The 24485-nt window shown below is 41.7% G+C and overlaps 1 protein-coding gene across 1 annotated transcript in view; it reads right to left on the reverse strand.

The window, feature by feature from the left end:
* Positions 1 to 1649: 1649 nt before the first annotated feature.
* The window catches only part of FLT4 (fms related receptor tyrosine kinase 4), a 380521-nt gene continuing 357685 nt past the window's right edge, over positions 1650 to 24485 (reverse strand). Inside the window, exons 28-30 of the mRNA XM_073621068.1 lie at positions 14748 to 14868; positions 8257 to 8342; positions 1650 to 6618 (exon numbers count right to left, since the gene is read on the reverse strand). Coding sequence (XP_073477169.1) covers positions 6399 to 6618; positions 8257 to 8342; positions 14748 to 14868 — 427 coding nt within the window. The 3' untranslated portion in view covers positions 1650 to 6398. The remainder of the gene's footprint in view (positions 6619 to 8256; positions 8343 to 14747; positions 14869 to 24485) is intronic.

A 24485-nucleotide genomic window follows, 5' to 3' on the forward strand; every position in this document is an offset into this window, starting at 1 on the left:
TTGAATGTGTCGAATGTTGAATGGTACTATGATTTTTTTGTACCCTTTTGTGTAGAAGGTAATGTCAGCCTAAGGAATTTATGTGCAACATGTGGCAAGTGGGTTGTGTACTCTTCTCCTGGGTGGACCTATGAAGGGTTCGCCTGAGCCCATACCCATTTTCAAGTTCACAAAGCTTTAAAATAAAGAGTTTATTAGCCTATGTTTTACTGAAATACTCCAGTTTTCACTATGTTGTGGCTCTCCACTAGGAGCAGTTAGATTGCCCATAACCCCATACCTGTGAGGTTTTTGCATTTATCTTCACTTGGATGCTAATTTCCTTCCATGCTCCCAGGGAGACCTCCATCAGCAGCCAGCACTGCAGATGCAGATCTTGATTTCATTTGTTCAAGTTAGGAATCCCCTATGGTTAAGGCTGTATTGCATTAGAGGCTGTTTATAAAACTTTCCTGAAGCATTTTCAGGATGTTTGGATCTTGCATTATAGTTTGTCAGGGTAAGAGATTACCAGGGCAATTTCCGCATAGCCAACATAGGCCATGGCCTAGAACATTAGGGTTGCCAGCTACCATCTACACATCAAGCTGCTGAATGTAACACATTCCATACTGGCCATCAAGCTAGGCCTTTATAGTCACCATCCCTGCACAATTTACATAGTCTGGTTGAAAAAAGACCCATCAAGTTCATAAAAGGGGGGGGAAAAATCGTACAATCCCATACCCACAGTTGATCCAGAAGAAGGCAAAAACCCCAGCAATCAGCAGCAAGATCCATAAAGACATGGATGAGTGGGTTTGGGGTGGGGGAACTTGACCGACCTGCACAGAGTCCTGACCTCAGCCCAATAGAACACATTTGGGATGAATTAGAGCGGAGACTGCAAACCAGGTCTTCTTGTCCAACATCGGTGCCTGACCTCACAAATGCACTTCTGGAAGAACATTCTTCCCATAGACACACTCCTAAACTTTCTGGACTGCCTTCCCAGAAAAGTTGAAGCTGTTAAAACTGCAAAGGGTGGGCCTACGGACTAAGACTGGGATGCTATTAATATTCATGTATGTGTAAAGGCAGGCATCCCACTATTTTTGACAACATAGTGTATATCAGTAAGTAACATAAGTTGCTTTAACCATGCATACCTCAAACATCATGTTACATTGCATTAACGTTTAAATACTACCAACAACTATATCCTTTATTTGATAGAATGTGGAACTGATAATGACTTTGTCAGGTGTTTGTGTCCTTTTGGGGAGATTTACCCTTACTTTCTGGCCCCCTATAATTGGACATACCAGTTATAACACTAACAGAGACACAAACAAATATAAACACCTTTTTAGTAGAGCAGAGAATGGTTAAATCTTCTGCCATGTTTTTATAGCTGTCCTTGTTCCCAGGGTAGGCGACTGTAGAGAGAATAAACCCTCACTTGCTGTCCTGGTGACACCCTGTGTCAGGAGAATAATAAGCAATGGGCAATCACTTGAACAAGGACAATGCCAACAATACAAACTTGACAAGAGCTCTAACTCCTATCTACTCTATAGAAGGTAATGGCTGGATATCCAGGCTCACACACACTTTGATCATAGAAACGGAAAGGCACAAAGGACATGGGAAAACAACAGGACACTATGTTGTATACTAATATATATTTTTATATAAAGGTATATATTATATCAAAACAGAACACGTATCAGTTTTGCATAGTACATAGGAGTAACAGTCCATGGTCAGAAGACTTCACTTTGGAAAGGGCTCAGTTGGTGCACAAAGTAGGTAGACGGCACAGCATTGTAAAGTTTTGTCTATCAGGGATGAATGACAGTAATGTGACATGGTCCACCATTCATATTTCTTACAACCGGGTATCCAAGTCAACCGTTGTGGTCTTCTAAAACAATGGTAATGTACAATAATGGCTAAGACAATTCTGAGCCTTCTTTTTGGGCTCTTTTACTGCATTTACAGGCAGTACTGTTTGAACTTCTGTTAATGAAACATTGTCCATTATTTATTTCAATTTCACCTTGAATGAAGTGGAGTAAACATATATCCAGGCTTTACTTTATGTCTGAGCAGGAGATGAGATATTACAAATCTTCCCCTTGACCGCAGTTTACAGTGAAGTATTGGGAGATCTATGGAAATGGTGCTTTGTACTGTACACATAGGGAAACCACGGCTTTTCAGTGACAGGTCAGCTGCCCATTGCAGTTAGGTGGCCTGAATAGACAAAAATATGACACCCTCCTATATATTTCACACCTTCTTAATTATACAGGATTCAACATTACTGAGGCATAAATGATCGACAGAACTAAACTGTATTACCATCATTGAGTCTATATGCGTCTTTCAATGTTCAATGGTTAGTAAAGACGAATTTCTTACTTGCGCTAAAGATTTGCAAAAAAACTTTTCTAGACAGAGTCTGTAACCCTTCCCTACTCTATCCACTATTAAATAAAAAGTTTTGGCTTAGATTCAGATTTAATAATATCCTCAGGGCCCTCCTACTGATCTGTCCTTACTAAAATGGCATTATTTTTTCAGGTTTCAAAAAGTACCTCTATTTTAAAAGTCATGGCAGTGTTAGCTGTGTGTTTATAGAAGGATTGCACATACTGAAAGACATTTATCAATCTTGTGCATTTAACACTTCACAACATATGCGCTTTCCTAAAATGTTTACTTTTGTTATTGACCTTACAAAGTGGTAAAAAGTATACAATATTGCTTGTTGGTAATAGATATCTCAGACGGAAATACAGGCAGGACTGAAATTGTGCAAACAGCACACGATCTGTGAATGTCCCCCACTGTACGAGCTATCAGTATCCATTACTTACTTTATTCAATTATTATTTTAGTATTATTATCCCCTGTACAATGGTACTAAAATGTAATAAATCACTACTTTGACAGTTATTGGGATTTTTATTTAGCAAAGTCTACTTTTCATTTTTTTAACTACCTTTTCTCCTTTTAGAACATGTTGCCCCCTATGCTGTTAAAGGAGAAGTACCAACTTAATACTGAAACTGTCTTTGTATAGGACATGCAAACAAGCAATACTTTTAGGTTAGGTTTGCACTGCTGCGATCAGATGTTGATCTTTCAGTGTGATTATGTGATGCAACTTGAAAGCTACGTGGTTGTGGTTTGCATATTCAATGGGGCCAGAATTATGCTGGAATTGCACCAAAGTAGCACAGGACTCTTTTCCAAGAAAACGCTGTGCTGCATTGATGTGAACATGCGCCATTGAAAATAATGTGATTTCGATTGTCGTGCGATTCTGTGCAACTCAAGTTACCTGAATCTGAAAAGTCAAGTCATCTGAAATCGCACTAGTGTGAACCAGGCCTTTTAAATAAACAGATGCGCCAACCTTCCTGAATTGGAAGAGAGACTACCATTTAGGTAAAACATATATAAACCCCCCAAAAAATTAAATACATCGAGGCATACTAGTCCTTAACCACTTAAGGACCGAAAGATTTTCCCCCTTAATGACCAGGAAATTTTTTGCAATACGGCACTGCGTCGCTTTAACTGACAATTGCGCAGTCGTGCAACACTGTACCCAAACAAAATTGACGTCCTTTTTTTCCACAAATAGAGCTTTCTTTTGATGGCATTTGATCACCTCTGCAGTTTTTATTTTTTGTGCTGTAAACAAAAAAAGAGCTACAATTTTGAAAGAAAAACAATATTTTTTACTTTTTGCTATAATAAATATCCAAAAATTAAAAAAAAAATCTTCATCAGTTTAGGTCAATATGTATTCTTCTACATAATTTTGGTAAAGAAAAATCACAATAAGCGTATATTGATTGGTTTGCGCAAAAGTTATTGTGTCTACAAAATAGGGGATAGATTTATGGCGTTTTTATTATTCTTTTTTTTTTTTTTTACTAGTAATGGCGGCAATTAGTGATTTTTAGCAGGACTGCGACATTGAGGAGGACAGATCGGACACCTAACTGACATTTTTGACACTTTTTTGGGAACCAGTGACATTATTACAGTAATTAGTGCTAAAAATATGCTCTCTTTTTGTACTAATGACACTGGCAGGGAAGAGGTTAACATCAGGGGTGATCAAAGGGTTAAATGTTTTCCCTGTTTGTGTGTTCTAACTGTATGGGGGACTGTGTGACTGAGGAAATGCACAGATCCATCTTTCTGCATAGCAGAAAGGCAGGATCTGTGTAATTTCCTGTCAGAACGGAGATTTACCTACACAGACAGATCCCCGTTCTGTCACTGCAGGTAACAATCATGGGTGGCTGGCTGGCGGATATCAACTCTGCCCCACCCGCTGATTGGCTCCACCGTTGGTCAGTGGGCGCGCGCGTGCCCACAATTCGCTATATACGAGCTGACATACAATGACAGCGATTTGTGGGATCGAGCCACATTACCGCAGTACAACTGCAGTGGCTGGTCCTTAAGCAGTTAACGAAGTGGCTGCATTAATTTTCTTTTTTCATTTTTTTTCCTTTTATCTTCACCTGGTCATCCTGCCAAAAACTTCCTGTCACTTTGTAGCACTGGGGGTTATTTACTGAAATTGAAGAGTGCAAAATCTGGTGCAGCTAGTTAGAAACTGATTGGCTACCATGCACAGCTGCACTAGATTCTGAGTGCTCCAGCTTTAGTAAAGCTTTGGTAAATCAACCCCATTGTGGCTACACTAATTTCTATATTGTATCAATGCAAAGACCAATAGTTGTCACAAAGGCTGGACTTCAAATTTGTCCGCCTTTGTTCATCTCCATCACATGGTGAACTGAAGGGGCTGGTAGTTTGCACAATAAAGATAAAAATGTTTATGGTTTCTTTTTTAGCTCACAGGATGAGACAAGGACACTGCATTCTGGAAAGGTCAACTGGGATTTTATTTACTTGCTAAAAATATTCCTAGCCTGACAATTTAAAGGAATACAGCCTAGGGACCAGTAAGTTGAAATATATTACATTTTTGATTTTAGGTATGCTTCAATGAACTTTCTCCTTCCCAAGAATATATTGGCCTATCTCTCACTTTTTTAATAAGGTAACCAAAAAGATCTCCGCAGCTGACTTCTCAGCTTCTCACATCCCAAGTTGGTCTAAACCACTGGTAGGCAACCTGGGGCCCTCTAGCTGTTGCGGAACTACAAGTCCCATCATGCCTCTGGGAGTAATTGTAACTGCCAGCCTTGCAATGCCTCATGGGAAATGTAGTTTCACAACAGCTGGAGGGCCCCAGGTTGCCTAACCCTGACCTAAAGCATCCGCTAGAGAAATGATTATGGAGGTTAGAGAACTACCATTTTGCCAAACGCAAACAATAAGTGGTTAATAAAAAATGTATTCTAATATTTTATCTTTGTTTCCCTGCACATTTCCTGCAAATTGTCTGTATTGTACAAAAGTAGCTGTGTATAGGCACTTCATCTGCCATTGTAGTCTTGTTTCTTTTTATATTATGAAGAACGCAGCAGGAATATTGAGACTCATGTGCTTGCCTTCATAATGGAAGTGTTAGGTGCAGAGCCAAGGACTCCAGTTGGGGGATCCTGAGTCACTGAAGTTTAGATCTAGGCAAGAAGTGAGTGAAAAAACAAGCATAGTCCCAAGACAAAGTAAGAAAAAAAAACTTGTTCCATATGAGGGCAGTTCACACCACTGTTTTGCAGTGGTGTGTGCTGAGAAAATGTTTTCAGTGCAGTGTGGTGCAGCCCAATACATGGCATCACACTGCTCTGAGGCCAATAGACCTTAATGAAATATCACTTAAGACATTTCAAAAAAGTCTAACAGCGACAAAGTTTCCTCCCAGCATACACCAGCATCCTTGAGTTTGATGTGGCTACTGGTGTGAAAAGGCCCTTACTGGCTTCCTAGTTCCAGGCAGCTAACATTTGCAGAACTAATAGTCTGTAATGGTTGCCTCAATGTTTCTCTCTGGAAAGGCTTCTTTGAAATATAGATGTTTTTTTCTAAAAGGTAAAGGATCGGCATTGGACTTATTTTTGGGTGATGATAGATATTTGTGGCTTAATAAGTCCATTTAGAACAAACTGTACATCAGACATTATACAGAAAAGTTGAACGTAAACCTTAGCAAGTGTGTTTTCCTTGGAGAATCCTGGAAAATCTGTAATAAGAGGACAAGTATTACAGTCTCCTATTGGTTTAAATTGTGATCATTTGTCTGTAGTTTAGGTTTTGTTATAGTTCAGTCTCCAGTTTCTGTTCCTTTGTAACAAATCAGAATTGTCCAGAAATCTGTGGCCTTTATAGGGCAAACAGTCATCCATTTTGTTTTCCTTCCATGTGTATTTGGTGTTTACTGCTGAGTATGATGAGGAGAAAAAGGCCTCTGAGGAGATTCAGTTTTCATCGGAGAAGAAGGAGGCATGGAGGATCCTGGGACTGGCAGAGCCTCCAGGGGGAGTGAAGCTGTCCCCTTCTGAGTGTTCTGACAGCTCTCCATATTCACTGTTATAAAATGTCTGCCCTCCACTATAAGATGGGTATGAGGGGTGACTCCGGTTCTGGGGGGATGAACAGCCTGAAGCTGTATCCTTGTTTCTACGGGAACTTTTACTGCTGCAAAAAAAAAAAATACTGTAAGTCGAAGAAAGTGTCAGAATGATACCTATTACACTACACGGAATAAGACTATATTTCATGAAGCCAAGGTTTGCAGTGCCACATAGAGAAATTTACTCTTAACAAATATTCCACTGTAGATTCCATCTGTTGTTTAGACCAGTGCTCTCCAAACTGGGGCCCAGGGGCCAGATGTGCTTTTTAATTGGCCCTTTGGGCACTATTTCATCCACTGATACCAACATTGGGGCATAATTCACCTAACTGACACCAATGATGGGACATAATTCCTCCCAATGACACCAATGATGGGGCACATTTCCTCCCAATAACACCAATGATGGGACACAATTCCTCCCAATGACACCAACAATGGAGCCTGATTCCTCCCAATGACACTAACATCGGGATACAATTCCTCCCACTGACACCAAAGATGGGGCATTGTTTTCTCCCACTGACGCTGGGACTATGGTTGCCACCTCATCCCTTTAAACTCGATCACATATTAATTACACAGGTTCTGTGGCTGATTAAGGTGGTAATTAAACTCACATGGTGCCTTACCTGCATTTAATTAGCCTCAGAACCTGTGTAATTCATATGTGTTTGGGTTTAAAGGGATGAGGTGGCAACTCTAGCTGGGACCTTTACTACTCCCAATGGCCACAGTCAGGCCCCCATAAAGTCTGAAGGACAATAAACTGGCCCTTTGTTTAGAAAGTTTGGAGATCCCTTGTTTAGTCAATAAATGCCAGGTAAAAGTACATATTACAGTATTCATTTTTAATCTTTATCACATTCAGGGGAACAAAAGCCTAACTCCAGGCATTTTATTTAAAGTTTTGGATATAGTGGGAAATAATAAAAATTTGTCAGGTTTTTATTTTTGTCTCTAGCTCCGTTCCAGAGATTGCCCCCTTGCTTTCTTTCCCTGTGACACCCTACACGAAGTAGGGGATGCAGTGGTCACCAGGACAGGATGGAACAGACAGAGAATAAAACACCAGCAGAAATTCTTATGCTTTCCCACTACTAAAAATGTGTTTTTGTCGAGGCGACTTCCCATTGCTTCCTGTCCTGATAGGAAGTGAGTGAAATTCTTTCCAGCAGGCACATAAATGACAATAAGCACCTGACAGAAGTTTCAATCTTCCCCACACTATTAAAAATCACATTTTTTGGTGGAGTTAGGCTTTATGCTCAAAGTTTACATCCGCTTACATCTTGGGGGGGGTTTAACCCACAAGTGCTTTTTTTTACCACTACTATTCCTTTATACTGGCTTTTGGAATTTAAAAAATGAAGCAATTTAGAAATTAGATGAAAAGTTTAGCACTGTGAAGCAATTTTTGATAGATAAGTAGTTCATTTTATATACAACTATATAGATCAGACCAAAACGAGGGACAGATGAGGAGGAAAGAGGGACAGAGGGACATTGTTCTGAATGAGGGACAGCCCCTGGAAATCAGGGACAGTTGGGAGACATGCCATCCTGTCCCGCCCAGTTAACATTTTATGCTGTGTGATATCTCAACAGGTTGGCATTCATTAACTGAATACAAATTCTGAATATATAATTATGCAAAAATGCACTAGCATGATTTAGGTGACATTGTGTGTGTTAAATACCTGAATCCCCCTTCTGTCCTGTGTCTGTTCTCTATCCTCTCCAGCTCTTCTGAAGCCAGTACCATCCCACTGTCAGTCTGATTGTCCTGTTTACATAAATAACATGAAAATAATATGATGAATATTATTAATTATAGGTTAATAGTTATTAAACTACAAAGCTAGCAAGTGTTCTTCAGTGTTAAAACCAGCTCACCTTTGAATGGATTCTGTTACAGCCTGATATTTACATGGAGGCAGACATACAGTATTTTATTGTTATATAGACAGTCATGGGAAAAAGTGGGAACACCTCATAAAAACTGTTCCCCTTTTCAACATATTTGAACAGATAAACATTAGATCTTCATTCAAAGGCGATATACTTATACGAGTGACACATAACATTGACATGATTTTTTCACTTTCTAAATGAAAGAAAATACAGATTTGTCATTAGAAAAAAAATAAGTGCAACCCCACATTTAGCACCACTTCAAATGAAACTAGAATCATGTGTTCCAGATTAGGTAACAATGATTGCAAACTCCTAGGATCGGGTGTTCTCTTTGCAATTGAAGTGCGTGGTATCATCAGACAGAGATTAAAAAATTCTCTAAGGCCCTCCGAAAGATTCCTATGAGTCTGGCAACGGATTTAAAGTCATTTAATCCCCTGTAGGGAAAATAATCTATGAGTGGCATAGATTTCAAGCAGCTGCTAATTTGTCCAGGACTAGCAGGCCCTGCAAATTCAACCCTGGAGCTGGCTGTCTGATACTAAAATGGAAAATTGTATCAAATACTTACCATAATTTTCCTTTCCTGACGCCAATACATGGCAGCATACATATGATATAGCTTTGCCCCTATATCCACCCACAGGACCTGTTTAGCTCTATAAGTCTGACTGAGAGCTACCTCCCCCATTCTCCGTATAAAACACAAAGATCAGAGGGAGGGTTTGTATGCTGCCATGTATTGGTGTCAGGAAAGGAAAATTACGGTAAGTATTGATACCATTTTCCTGACGCCAAACATGGCAGCATACATGTGATACATAATGAGATTTTGAGAGGGCGTGTTTAATGCTACAAACTTAGTCTTTATTTGACAATAGACATAAAAGCTTGGATGGTTTTCCTCCCAAACTCTACTGTGGTAAGAGCTGCTGGATCCACTCTGTAGTGTTTTAAGAACGTATGTTGTGATGACCAGCTAGCCTCATTGCAGACTGAAGAACATGGAATAAAATTCTGTTGCCCTAAATTCTTGGAGTTCTGACACCCTTCCCCCTGAAGTTATGGCTAATAGGAAAGCCGTTTTTAAAGTGATATCCCATAATGAACAGTCTTCTATCAGAGTACGAGGAGGGTTTGCTAGAAAATTGAGGACTACTGCCAGGTCTCATTGAGGGAAACTATTTGTTTTGGGAGGGAGTAGTCTAAGTACCGCTCTCATGAAATGCTCCACCAGCAGGTTTGCTGCACATTTCTTTTGGGTAAAAGCCAAGAAGTCTAAAATTTGCACCTTAAGCGAACTGAGCCCCAAATCCAATCCGGATTGCAGGAAAGACAGGATTTGAGATACATTTGGGTCACTAGAGACAAACTGACGTCCAGCTGCAAAGCTCTTGAACCTATTCCATATTCTGGAGTAGATGGCATTGGTTGACCCCTTTCTGGAACTCTGTAAAGTTCTAATACCCTCTGGAGAACATCCTAACTCTTGTAAACCCGGCCGCTAAGGCCAGTCGTGATGGTTGTGGATGTAGGGTATCTCATTCAGACAGAAGTTGAGGCAAAGTGATTGGTGTGCACACGCTGAGATATATTGCCAGAGAGACCCATGGTCTGTGAGGCCAGTAAGGAAATACTGTGATGACTGTCAATTCTGTCAACAATCTCCTCAGGAATTTCAGGATTAAAGAAATTAAAGAAATTGGAGGGAAGGCATAGGCCAGTTGCTCAACCCAAGGATGGGTAAAGGCATGCGTCCCCTCCGCTAATGGATGAGGGTAGCGTGAGAGGAACCGGCTCACCTTGCAGATGGTTGAGGAGGCAAAAATATCCATCTTGCGGACACCCCCACCCATGGATGATCTGTTTGAACACTTTGGGGTAAAGGGACCATTTGTTGGGGTCCATGAATTATCTGGATAGGTGATCTTCTTCCAAGTTCTGACAGCCTGGAAGATATATGGCCCTCTAATCTGGGAGATATTGTTGTGCCATGATTGGTTCCACCTCTCTCAAGAGAGATTGGCTATGCGCCCCACCTTGTCGCTGTATGTAGGACACTGCTGCTACCTGTATATGAGGCAGCAAGGTGGCCAACGCCATGAATGCTGCTTGAAGTTCCAGAATAGAGTGGAAAATTCCCCTCTGCCCTGGATCTTGAGTTGTTCGCAGGTGGCGCCCCACCCTGCTGCTCTGGCATCTGTGGTAACAATGATCCATGGCTGTGGCCATAATGGACTATGCCATTTAGCGTTTGTTTCATCTACCAGAGACTCTGGCGCCTCCGGCTGGTGATCCTGCTTGGCTGGGCTAGACAAACTCTTCCACTGCATCAGGAAGCCTTGTTGGAAAACTGAGTTTCCAGTGAGCCTAGGGGATCATCAGAATACATGAAGCCACCTTCCCGAGAGGAGTCATGCACTGGGATGCTAACATCACTGGTGCAGCCAATGCCTGTTGGAACTTCTCCCTGATTTTGGGGAGTTTCTGAGGTGGCAAAGAAACTGTGGCTGCCTGAGTATTGAATTGGGCCCTAGGTAGACCATATTATGTGTAGACTTCAGCTGGCTCTGGTATTGTCTGTCCCTCAACATAAATCTGAGGAACTGCTGGTATGACTGAAGAATCGGGACATGCTGGTAGGCATATTGCAAGTCCACTGAAATACTCCAGTCTCCTGGTTGAATAACCTGGATTATGGTACGGAGAGACTCCATCTTGAGTCTATCCAGATAAATTGATTCAGCCTCTTGAGGTAGTTCTGGAGGTTGCCGTTTGATCAGCCAATAATGGCCTTGTGCCACTGTGGACTGAATCCACCGTTTTTTGGCAGTGGTCTTGCCAGAACTGGGTCACTTTGAGCCACCTGGCTCCAACTGCCTCCTGGGCGGGCCTGGCATTAAAAGGGCTTCTGCGTATCTTGGGGAGCCACAGGGGTATTAGCTCTCTGCGATCTTATGAAGGTTGACAGTGTACCCCTCCAACGCCTGAAGTCCTTGGATGGGAGAAAGCCTCCGAAATTCCAGTACCTGTTTGGTGCTCCTCTGGTTGTTTGCCCCCTCTGGCGTCTGGACCTTCGATCTTGGGGCAAAAGACCTGATTTTCCTCTTGTAACCCTGGAGATGACAGTCTCCAGTTTTTTTTTGGCCAAACACCGCCTTTCCATCAAAAGGCAGTTTACAGCAATTCTGCTTTGAGGATGGGTCAGCTGCCCAGGGTTTTAGCCACAGCGCTCTTTTGGCTGTGACTGAGCTGAGCATGGCTCTGGAGGAGCATCGAATGATATCTATAGCTGCCTCACCTGTGAAGTCCGCCGAGAGTTTTCTCTCATCAAGAGCCTTGATGATTTTTTCTTTTGGCAGCTGGTTTCTGATCGCATAATCCAAGTCTTGCGCCCACACCCGTATAGCACTTGCTACGGATGTTAAAGCAACAGCTGGTTTACAAGCACCACCTACCGCGAGGTAAAACTTTGTTAAGTCCATGTCATTTCGTCAATCAAGGATATCGTGAAAGGAGGAAGAGTCTTCCATTGGAAGTGTCACATTCTTGGCCAGTCTGGTAACTGCCGCATCCACCGTTGGTGGGTTAGATAAAGGAGTCGCATCCTCCTCCGTTAGTGGATACAACTTTTGCAACCTATTGGTTGAGGAGGATTTTCTCTCCCCTCTTCCAATTTCTCCTGAAACAGGCCTCTTATTTCTGTCATAAGAGGAAAGGTAGCTACCTGTTTCTTTAGGTTCCTCCTATGTGACCCAAAGGCTTGTTCACACTTGCAGCAGGCTCTGCTATTGCACTGAAAGGCAATCTGTGCTTAGGTCACTTTTCAGAGGCATTTGATATTGTCACGTAGAGGGGACAAGTGTTCCTGCTATGCGATTTTCAAAGAGCGATTTGTACGCAATGATGCAACTCACATGGGGGCGGCCCATTCACTTGGCTTCCCTACGTGTGCAAAAAGAAGCCCCTGCTTTCATTTAGGGGCGACCAGCTTCACACAATGTTTTTAAAGGTGTGTTCTCCCACGTGACAATAACAGCAGAATCGCATTGCATTTGAGGTGCCCTGAAAGGATAAAGGCATCTAATGCGTGAGGTGCAGCGATTGCCACACAATTTAAAATCAGATTGTATGGTGTGTGATAATAGGTTTTCTCCTTCTTTGGAGGAGGTTCCAGATCCTCCCATTCCAGTGCAGCTTTTACTGCCTTAATGAATGGTGGTATTAGCGCAAAATCAAAGCCTGAACCTTCAGGATTCTCTGCCAAGGAGGTGGCGATATCTTCTCCCTCTGCCTGGAAGGTTGGCTGTAATACTGGGTCTGAGGAATCAGCCTACCTGATCTGCTGGGCTGGAGTCACTCCTGAAGTACCTGGTACCTCTCTAGTTAGAGAGGGTTGAATGGCTTGGTTTAGACCTGGTGCAGGGCCCACACTGTTCGTCCGCAGGGCCCACACTGTTCGTCCGCTTCTGTCCCTGGTTGCCCTAGACGACTGGAAAATTCTGCCAGGGAGTTGGGGAATACTTTCTTGAGCAAGGTTGACACCTGCAGATTCTCATACTCCTGGTCTCTGGCAAGCTGCCTAAAGCAGTTGTTAAAAAGTAGCTTTCCAGGCATAGGGTCATCTCCACGTGATCAACATTTGCCTTTCGGGCGCAGAGTCATCAGAGGAGAAGCTGTGTGCGTTCTCTTAAGCGTACATTTGCGCCCTTTGTACTGGGGTCTGCCAGGAGTGGAGGAGTCACTTTCTGCCCTGGAAAAATCCTGACGATCCAGAGGGCCTCTGGACCTCCTAGAGCGGGAGTGTGAGCGGCTGGAACTGCAATAGACAGGAAGACACACTCGTCAGGGCAGAACGCACTCTTTTTCCCATATCTTCTTACTTACCCAAAGTTGGCCCTTACCAGGTATTGCGGTGGTTTTGGTTATGTGGTGTTAGGCTTATGCTGAAGGAAGAACCGAAAGGCGCAAGGGGGACTGCATGGCAACAGAGAGAAATAAGGGAAGCGAGAGAGAGAAAAAAATACACATAAACCCTCTTTTTTTTTTTTTTTTGGCAAAAAGTAACAAATTTGAATAAAAGAAATCTAGACCCCCCCCCCCCCCCATCCTCTAGTAATACATTGCTCCCCCCCCCCCCCTTTCTATCCCCATTACTAGGATAGCAAGACTTACCTGTCATTGACTGTTCCTCAGAATGAGATGCTGCCTCTCTGGATGCCTGAATAGCAAAGGCATCCATTACCTGGCCATTTGTGCTCTGTAAATAGAGCACCTGAGAGAGAAGACACTTTTGAGCTGGCTACACATCATACAATGCTCTACAGTTTTTTTCCCTCAGATTTACCAAAACCACAATATGAGATCAAACCTTAAGAGCCTCAATTTGTATGCAATCAGGCAGGCCCCTGCACCACGTGGTCCCAGCAAATCTAAATGAAATCAGACAATAGCTTCACAGTGTTTATGGGGTCTTTAGATACATAAGAAAGAAAGAAAAAGAAAAGAGTTTTATAGAAACTGACAGACCTGGAAAGAGTTCCATAGGAGAGAAGACATCATGCAGTCCCAGCTGCTGGATCCGGACTCCAAAGCAGGCATGCCACAAGAGGATTGTCATCTCTGATTAGAGAACACCTTGACCCCAAAAGACCACCAGAAGGGGTTCCCCACCTTGTTGGTGCATTTAGCAGCCTAAGATGTGGGGCTGCGTACTGGAGGCGTGAACCCAGACGGACTCTGATGTAGTTGGCAGGTAAGAGTCTGTAGGTGTTGATCTTTTGAGGACAAAAAGGAGAATGGGGGAGGTAGCTCTCAGTCAGACTGTTATAGAGCTAAACAGGTCCTGTGGGTGGATATAGGGGCAGAGCTATATCATATGTATGCTGCCATGTTTGGCGTCAGGAAAAGAAGTCTCCAAACAACTCCACAGAATGTACAGGTAACTCACAACAATTGGGCTCCATGCACACTGGCTTAAAATAACGTTGCTTCTACAGGAGTTTTATGTTCTGCCTGTAGAAGCAGCTCAATGTTAACCTATGTGTCCATGCACATTGAGACGTTTACAGGCATATTTTGAGTTCAACGTTCAGAGGCAGGAAAAAAAAATTTCTGGTTCGTGTTTCTGATTGGAGCTCACTGGCAGAAAAAATGTAAAACTCTTCTAAACTCTTCTAGACATGTACAAAAAATGCTCTATATTAGTGCTTTTTACTCCCAAGAGAACAGATTTTTTAAAAATATTATGCATGGAGCCGAAGGCTAAACTTACCGGGTGCCCTTTGTGTGCCATGTGTGTCATTGGAAATTCTTCAAATGTTTTCAGCCTTGACGGGCAGCGGATCTGGTTGCCCCCAGTAAAGCAGCCAGGAAAGGAAACACAGTTGTAATATCTGTGTAGACGAAATACAAATGAAGCAATGTTGTGTCAGAGAACGACTGTTACAGTACAATAAGTACAACAATGCAGTGATAAAACTTCAAAGTAATCTGCATAATAGACAAGCTCCACGATCTATTCTGCAGTCATAATTGTCATAAAGGGGTGGACTGAGCAAAATCTAATCTCATTTTTCTAAAAACATGTTCTACATTTAAGGAATGAAGCTGGCCATACAGTACATTCCCCCATCCACACATTTGAGGTGGATGTGGGAAACCTCCCTGCTGTGTCATTGTATTCTGACAGCAGAGGAGTTAGCTGTCAGAATATAATGATCAATTCTGCAGGCTATTGACTGTTATTTCTCTCTCCCCATCCTTTATTTTGTCATGGAATACTTTGTTCTTGGCACAAGACCATTTTCTGTTGTGTAACTTGGCTCATTAAGGACAGGGCCTATTTTTAGGAAGGGGGGGGGTTGTAGCACCCTCCTAGTGTAGGATGCTAGGTAAATTAGTTTTTTGGTTGCTTCTGTAATCAAGGGAGCAGTGATTGTTTGTTTTGGTCTCTTTAGGGTTTGATTGCTGCCCCCTGCCCCTAGACGAGGTTTCTAGAGCTTAGGGAGGGGGAAAAAAGGCCTGAATATTGATAAGGGTCTAGCCAATCCCTGGGGAGGTGTCCTGAGATGGTCTGGGAAGTAGTCTGGAGCCCTGGAGAGATTGTCTTTACCCAGGGAGGAGAGTTCTAAGCCTCAGGGAGTTATTGCACCTGAGGTAGCCTGTGGACTGGGTTGCTGTTCTGTGAGGTCTCAGTGGTGGCAGAGCTAGGACCTAGAGGTGATATGGAAATTACTGCAGGTCTTCACCAAAAAGATCTGGTCTAGAGATGGACTGTCTCGCTGAGTTGTGTCCAAAGGAAGCTGGAAGGTGGCAGCTGTCCTGGGGACTTGTGAGCATGGACCATGAATTAATTCCTTGTGATTGTGTGATTTTGGGATATAGTTCCCAGAGTTTGCTTGGACTGACACTGCTCTCATAGGGTCTCAGAAACTGGCCATGTCCCTGTCCTTAGCAATGTCTTGGGCTGTGAGCTTAGAGAAGAGTGCCCTCAAAGTACTATGCAGTGTTCCTGAGATTGCACTGGGTACCAAAAGCTGTGCAGTGGTGCAGGGTAACCAGATGCCAAATAGACCTGCCTTATGGCCCTCAGCTGTGAGGCCTTAGACTGTACGTTATTCAGGGTTTCTTAAGAAGATTGTCCTCTAACAGCCAATTGCTAACCATTTTAGAGTATCCCATGCTCCCAACCCCTCTCCTATTAAAATTTTTATCAGCAATCACAAAAATGCATACTGTTTATTGGAGCCAGAGTGAATAAACTGTTGCTTGGGTGGATGGTGGCCTCTGAACTGTTTGAGGGAGAACCAGTTAAAATGGCCCCCTCTGAGGGTAGTGCTACAATAGTATTCAGGGCTATCTTCCTAAACATGCTGTTGTACCATTTAAATTTTAGTTATAAGCCTACTGATTTAGCAGTAACTTTGTCCTTACATATGACATAGAAGTCACATATACTATATACACACACACACACACACACAAAAACACTCTCTCCAAATGTATGTTGTGTTGCATTTTCTTAAAAAATTAAGGAAGCATTTTGCATTCAACTTTTTAAATAAAAAAATATTATAAAACATAAATTACCAAAGCTTACATTTCTCTTTTAAGTCACTTTATTGTAAGCTGTTTTAACTTAACATTCTGAGTTTTCCCAGTGAAAGATTTTTAGTTAGGAAAACAAAGTATTTGTGAACCCTTACCTTGTAAAACAACCCATTCAGTTTAAAACAGAAATGCAAGGCAAAATATTTGTGTATGCATATAAAAAAATATATATAAATACTTTTTTTTTCTTTTTTATAAGTTATCACATGATCTCTGTTTTAGCTGCATAAGGGACTTGGAGAGGTGTGGATGGAGAGGTGTGTGTGTCACCAGAGAAACAGCAGCACACTGATCTTCCCAGTGAAGAGTTGTGCAGGGGATGTCAACACAAGTCTTGGCCATCAGAGGAGAGGCAGGCTGTGCTCCCGGCACAGCCAAAAAACTGACCACGCTGGGATGGATGTACTTCTATTCCTAGTGCGGTCAGTTTGAAATAGGAAAGCAGGAAAACTGGTAGCATCACCAGGTATTTTGCACAAAGGAACAAATACAAAGAAAATAGAATAACATAAATGCATGATACAACACACACATATCAGGAATATGAAATGTTGGGGTAACAAACACTTTAAATTTAGTGAGTCATATAAATTTAGAATTTTATGTCGTGTTAGCAAAACGTCACCTTATTTATTACAGACATGTATATTTTACGCAGGGCCCAACATTCTAGTCTCTGCTGTCAAGGAGCTTACAATTCAAGGTTTCTAACTTGCATACATATACCAATTAACCTACCAGTGAGGTCTTTAGAGTGTAGAAGGAAACCCACAGAAGCACAGGGACAGAACATGCAAACTCTATGCAGATAGTGTTTTGGCTGGGATACGAACAGAGGACCAGCAATAACCGCTAAGCCACTTAGCCTTCACTTTCATTCAAGCACTTCTAGTATGTATTGTATTGTAATGTAGATGCAGGAAATTGTTTTTGACAGAATTGTATTGCTACACTAAAAAGTTATTTCTTTATTACCATATGAAAGCAAATTTACCTTAGCAATACTAATGCTAAAAAAGGCTAAATTCTCATTCCATATAAAAAAGGAAACTTTACAACAAAGAAAAAAATTATGGTAGCTTAAACTCTACTGATTTATATATTTTGCTGTAAATATATTCACTATTCACATTAGTGATGCATTTTTATTGTTAATGCAAATTTTGTTGTATTTGGTAATAAAGACATAACTTTTTTTATTGGTAGCAAAACAGTCCTGTCAAAAACAATTTTTCTGCATCAACGCTAGTAGTGGATGCAGAATGGGGTGCTCAGTTTGAATCTTGGCCAGGACACTGCCTGCATGAATTTTGCATGTTCTCCTTGTGCTTGCGTGAGGTTTCTTCCGCTCTCCAAAAACCTTTCTGGTAGGTTTATTTGCAAATATATAGTATGTGAAATAGGAACTTTAAATTGTAAGCATCTTGAGGGCAGAGACCATTGTGAAAGTATGTAAAGCACTGTGTAAATTTTCAGTGCTATATAAATGCATGTAATAAATAAGGCAACATTTTGCTATCCCAACATGAAATTCTAAATTCGTATGACTTGTGTAATTTAAGTTTTCATAACTATTTTTTATTGGGAAAACACACAATGTTAGGTTAGAATAGCTTACAGTACTAGTTTTTGACCTAAAACAAAAAATTGAAGTTTTGGTAATGTAAGTTTTAAATGGTAATTTAATTAAAAGGCTGAATGCAAAATGTTGTCTTAAATTGATTTTGAAGGCTGATGTTTTTTTTTACCTTCATGCATTCTATGCTTTCCCCCCAGCCCCCTTAAATACTTATTTGAACCCGATCTCGATCCAGCAATGTGTACGAGAGCAGCTGCTCTCCCAGTTCTCTGCCTCCTCATTGGCTCCAGCTGCTGTCAATTGCAGCCAGTGAGGAGAGATCTGGGAGTGAGGCCAAGTCCCATTCTATGTGTCTTATGGACACACAGAGCAGGGCTTTGGAGCAAGCATGCATGAGTACCCCATAGCAAGTGGCTTTCTATGGGGGCACTCAGCAGGGGGGAGGAGCCAGGAGCACCAGCGGGGGACCCGAGAAGAGGAACTTTGCACAGCTGGTAAGTATGACATGTTTTTTATTATCACTTTATTTTTTTGAATTAATTAAGCAAACCATTTTTTAGAGTGTATATAGTGCATGAATGTGTGTGTGTGTATTTATACATGTGTGTTGTATGTGTATGTGTATATATATATATATATATATATATATATATATATATATATATATGACCTGTATAGACTCGCAGCAGGGTTTCCAGTGCAGCCACAAGGTGAGTATGTAGTAGAAAAGGGGTTGTGTGACAACAAGGTTCGGGCTTGTTTTCTTATAGTCTGGAACTATTTTTGCATGAAGAGTGGTATCAGATTCCATTATCCACCATTCAAGACTTATATTTTTCAATTCCCAGGAGAATTCAGGCTGTCTTGGATGCCAAAGGCGGTCCAACACCATATTGGGTAACAACTTGCTTTTTTTTTACCTGTTATTTCCATAATTTTGTCCAACCCCTGTATATATATACAGTATGTGTGTGTGTGTATATGTGTATATATATAGTCAGGTCCATAAATATTGGGACATCAACACAATTCTAATCTTTTTGGCTCTATACATCACCACAATGGATTTGAAATGAAACGAACAAGATGTGCTTTAACTGCAGACTTTCAGCTTTAATTTGAGGGTATTTACATCCAAATCAGGTGAACGGTGTAGGAATTACAACAGTTTGTATATGTGCCTCCCACTTTTTAAGGGACCAAAAGTAATGGGACAATTGGCTGCTAAGCTGTTCCATGGCCAGGTGTGTGTTATTCCCTCATTATCCCATTTATGGGGAGCAGATAAAAGGTCCAGAGTTCATTTCAAGTGTGCTATTTGCATTTGGAATCTGTTGCTGTCAACTCTCAATATGAGGTCCAAAGAGCTGTCACTATCAGTGAAGCAAGCCATCATTAGGCTGAAAAAACAAAACAAACCCATCAGAGAGATAGCAAAAACATTATGTGTGGCCAAATCAACTGTTTGGAACACCCTTAAAAAGAAAGAACGCACCAGTGAGCTCAGCAACACCAAAATACCCGTAAGACCACAGAAAACAACTGTGGTGGATGACCGAAGAATTCTTTCCCTGGTGAAGAAAACACCCTTCACAACAGTTGGCCAGATCAAGAACACTCTCCAGGAGGTAGGTGTATGTGTGTCAAAGTCAATAATCAAGAGCAGACTTCACCAGAGTGAATACAGAGGGTTCACCACAAGATATAAACCATTGGTGAGCCTCAAAAACAGGAAGGCCAGATTAGAGTTTGCCAAACAACATTTAAAAAAGCCTTCACAGTTCTGGAACAACATCCTATGGACAGATGAGACCAAGATCAACTTGTACCAGAGTGATGGGAAGAGAAGAGTATGGAGAAGGAAAGGAACTGCTCATGATCAAAAGCATACCACCTCATCAGTGAAGCATGGTAGTGGTAGTGTCACGGCGTGGGCATATATTGCTGCCAATGGAACTGGTTCTCTTGTATTTATTGATGATGTGACTGCTGACAAAAGCAGCAGGATGAATTCTGAAGTGTTTCGGGCAATATTATCTGCTCATATTCAGCAAAATGCTTCAGAACTCATTGGACGGCGCTTCACAGTGCAGATGGATAATGACCCGAAGCATACTGCAAAAGCAACCAAAGAGTTTTTTAAGGGAAAGAAGTGGAATGTTATGCAATAGCCAAGTCAATCACCTGACCTGAATCCGATTGAGCATGCATTTCACGTGCTGAAGACAAAACTGAAGGGAAAATGCCCCAAGAACAAGCAGGAACTGAACACAGTTGCAGTAGAGGCCTGGCAGAGCATCACCAGGGATGAAACCCAGCATCTGGTGATGTCTATGCGTTCCAGACTTCAGGCTTTAATTGACTGCAAAAGATTTTCAACCAAGTATTAAAAAGTGAAAGATTGATGGATGATTGTTAATCGGTCCCATTACTTTTGGTCCCTTAAAAAGTGGGAGGCACATATACAAACTGTTGTAATTCCTACACCGTTCACCATATTTGGATGTAAATACCCTCAAATTAAAGCTGAAAGTCTGCAGTTAAAGCACATCTTGTTCGTCTCATTTAAAATCCATTGTGGTGGTGTATAGAGCCAAAAAGATTAGAATTGTGTCGATGTCCCAATATTTATGGACCTGACTGTATATACAGTACCTCACGAAAGTGAGTACACACCTCACATTTTTTGTAAATATTTTATTATATCTTTTCATGTGACAACACTGAAGAAATGACACTTTGCTACAATGTAAAGTAGTGACTGTACAGCTTGTATAATAGTTTTCTGTCCCCTCAAAAAAACTCAACTCACAGCCATTAATGTCTAAACCACTGGCAACAAAAGTGAGTACACCCCTAAGTGAAAATGTCCAAATTGGGTCCAATTAGCCATTTTCCCTCCCCGGTGTCATGTGATTTGTTAGTGTTACAAGGTCTCAGGTGTAAATGGGGACCAGGTGTGTTAAAATTGGTGTTATCGCTCTCACTCTTTCATACTGGTCATTGGAAGTTCAACATTGCACGTCATGGCAAAGAACTCTCTGAGGATCTGAAAAAAAGAATTGTTGCTCTACATAAAGATGGCCTAGGCCAGTGATGGCGAATCTTGGCACCCCAGATGTTTTTGAACTACATTTGCCATGATGCTCATGCACTCTCCAGTGTAGTTGAGCATCATTAGAAATGTAGTTCCAAAACATCTGGGGTGCCAAGGTTCGTCATCACTGACCTAGGCTATAAGAAGATTGCCAAGACCCTGAAACTGAGCTGCAGCACGGTGGCCAACACCATACAGCGGTTTAACAGGACAGGTTCCACTCAGAACAGGCCACGCCATGGTCGACCAAAGAAGTTGAGTGCACGTGCTCAGCGTCATATCCAGAGGTTGTCTTTGGGAAATAGATGTATGAGTGCTGCCAGCATTGCTGCAAAGGTTGAAGGGGTGGGGGGTCAAGCCTGTCAGTGCTCAGACCATACGCCGCACACTGCATCAAATTGGTCTGCATGGCTGTGAACCCAGAAGTAAGCCTCTTCTAAAGATGATGCACAAGAAAGCCCGCAACCAGTTTGCTGAAGACAAGCAGACTAAGGACATGGATAACTGGAACCATGTCCTGTGGTCTGATGAGACCAAGATAAACTTATTTGGTTCAGATGGTGTCAAGCATGTGGCAGCAATCAGGTGGGGAGTACAAAGTCAAGTGTGTCTTGCCTACAGTCAAGCATGGTGGTGGGAGTGTCGTGGTCTGGGGCTGCATGAGTGATGCCGGCACTGGGGATCTACAGTTTATTGAGGGAACCATGAATGCCAACATGTACTGTGACATACTGAAGCAGAGCATGATCCCCTCACCTCGGAGACTTGGCTGCAGGGCAGTATTCCAACATAATGACCCCGAACACATCTCCAAGACGACCACTGCCTTGCTAAAGAAGCTGAGGGTAAAGGTGATGGACTGGCCAAGTGTCTCTCCAGACCTAAACCCTATTGAGCATCTTTGGGGCATCCTCCAACGGAAGATGGAGGAGCGCATTAACACTTTGTGCCCAATTTGGACATTTTCACTTAGGGGTGTACTCACTTTTGTTGCCAGTGGTTTAGACATTAATGGCTGTGTGTTGAGTTATTTTGAGGGGACAGCAAATTTACATTGCTATACAAGTTGTACACTCACTACTTTACATTGTAGCAAAGTGTAATTTCTTCAGTGTTGTCACATGAAAAGATATAATAAAATATTTACAGAAATGTGAGGGGTGTACTCACTTTTGTGAGATACTGTGTGTGTGTGTGTGTGTGTATATATATATATATATATATATATATATATATATATATATATATATATATATATAATATGAGCTGTATATTTTCCAGTGCAGCACAAGGTGAATATGCAGTAGAAAAGGGGTGTTTATTAAACATTTACTGTTCGGGGATAGTGGGAGAGTGAGGGGGCAATTTTTTTGCCACTAAGGGGAGCATGGCATGTAGCTCTTTCTTTAGGCACATCATTGCTCTATATTGTTACTGTCCAGGTGTATTCTGCACCTCAGTGCAATGACCATTGTGTCTCATATCTCTCACACCGACCCATTTGCTATTGCATTATGCTGTTCAATTTTGTTCTGTAAAGCTTAGGTAAAAAGATATTTGACAGAAACTTGAGCTTTTGTCTTCACAGAAGCAGCGCATCAATGTTTTACAAATCCAAACTCAGCCTGAAAGGTTTATCTTACCTGGGTTTTCCGAGCTGCTAACAAAGGATACACCACCAATAGCCCCTGCTGAAAGCTCATGCAGAGATGCCACTGTGTCTAGAAGTTCTTCTGAAGAAGAACAACCCAGCCATGGACATGCCTGCAGCTATAATTATGATGAGTGGAAGCATTGTGTGGGGAGAGTCCCTTCACAACACCTCCAGACCAACTCCAATGCCAACTTGAAGGGGACAGAATGCAGGGTGGCATTGATTGTTAAAGAGTTTCAACCATTTAGAGGCTCCAGCTAGTCTGTTCCTTATACTGTCTGTATTTCTATTGATAGCTATTATTGTTAGCTTGAGCTAACAGTTCAGTTACAAATGCCCCCTTCACATGGGGCATCTAGCTGCTGTGCATACAATTCCGACATTTTAGTGCACCCATGGAGCACATGCGCAACATCTAGCCCTTTGCCTACAGCCTGTTAATGTCTATGGCAGTTTGAAATACTGTATGCTATGGCTGGACAGGGCTGAAAACTGTACCAAGTGGAATAAATGCTTTGGCCGGAATGCAGAGTACCTGCATTTCTTCCCAAATGCATAGGGCCCTAAATGCCAGTACCACTCGTCACAGTGTTCAGCCCTGTTCAACTTCAGCCGCATATTTCAGCAGAATTTTTCAGCCTGTCATGGACTTTGATAGGCTACAGGATGCTTCACCTGTGCCTCCCAGGCAAAATAAAATGTCAGGATAAGGCCTTCACACGGGCTTCAGCTTACATGAGAGCAGTGTGAACAGCAAGATTTTATGAAACTTTCAGCAAGCTTTTGCAAAGCTTTCGGCAAGCTTTAAGCAGCTTTCTCTAATCCTTCAAAGCGCTCTACAGCTCCTGTTTGGAGATGGTATACTGTATGCAGATGGGAGTGCTGATTGTCACTTTACACAAGCTGCTAACAGGCTTCAGCAGGCTTTCAACAGGCTTTAGGCAGTGCTGAAACCTATTAGCAGCTTGTTTAACCACTTGACCATCTGAAGGTTTTACCCCCTTCATGGCCAGGGAATTTGTGCTATTCAGCACTGTGCTACTTTAACTGGCAAGTGCTCGGTCATGAAACACTGTATGCAAATATATATATTTTTTTCACACAAATAGAGCGTTTGTTTGGTGGCATTTAGTGACCACTGGGTGTTTTCTTTTTTGCTATATTAATGAAAAAAAAAATACTGAAAATATTTAAAATAAACACTTTTCCTTAAGTTCTTTTATAAAATTTTGCAAACAAATAATCTTTCTTTGTGCATTTAGGTTGAAATGTAGTTTGATACATTTCTTTGGTAAAAATAACCTAAATCAGTGTATTTTATTTAGTCTGTGTGAAAGTTATAGAGTCCACGAATGGTATACAGTATATACAGTATCTGAAAATTGATCAATCTTGACGTACTGACGACCTGTCTCATTTTTTGAGGTCCTAAAATGCCAGGACAGTACAAATACCCCCCAAATGACCCTTCTTGAAAAGTAGACAGTCTGGGGTATTTAGTAAGAAGCATGGCAATTGTCTTGAAGTTGTCATTTTTTGTCTTTTTGTCACAATTTTCTGGAAAAATCAA

The sequence above is a fragment of the Aquarana catesbeiana genome, linkage group LG03, assembly GCF_042186555.1.
Source record: "Aquarana catesbeiana isolate 2022-GZ linkage group LG03, ASM4218655v1, whole genome shotgun sequence".
Taxonomy (NCBI): Eukaryota; Metazoa; Chordata; class Amphibia; order Anura; family Ranidae; genus Aquarana; species Aquarana catesbeiana.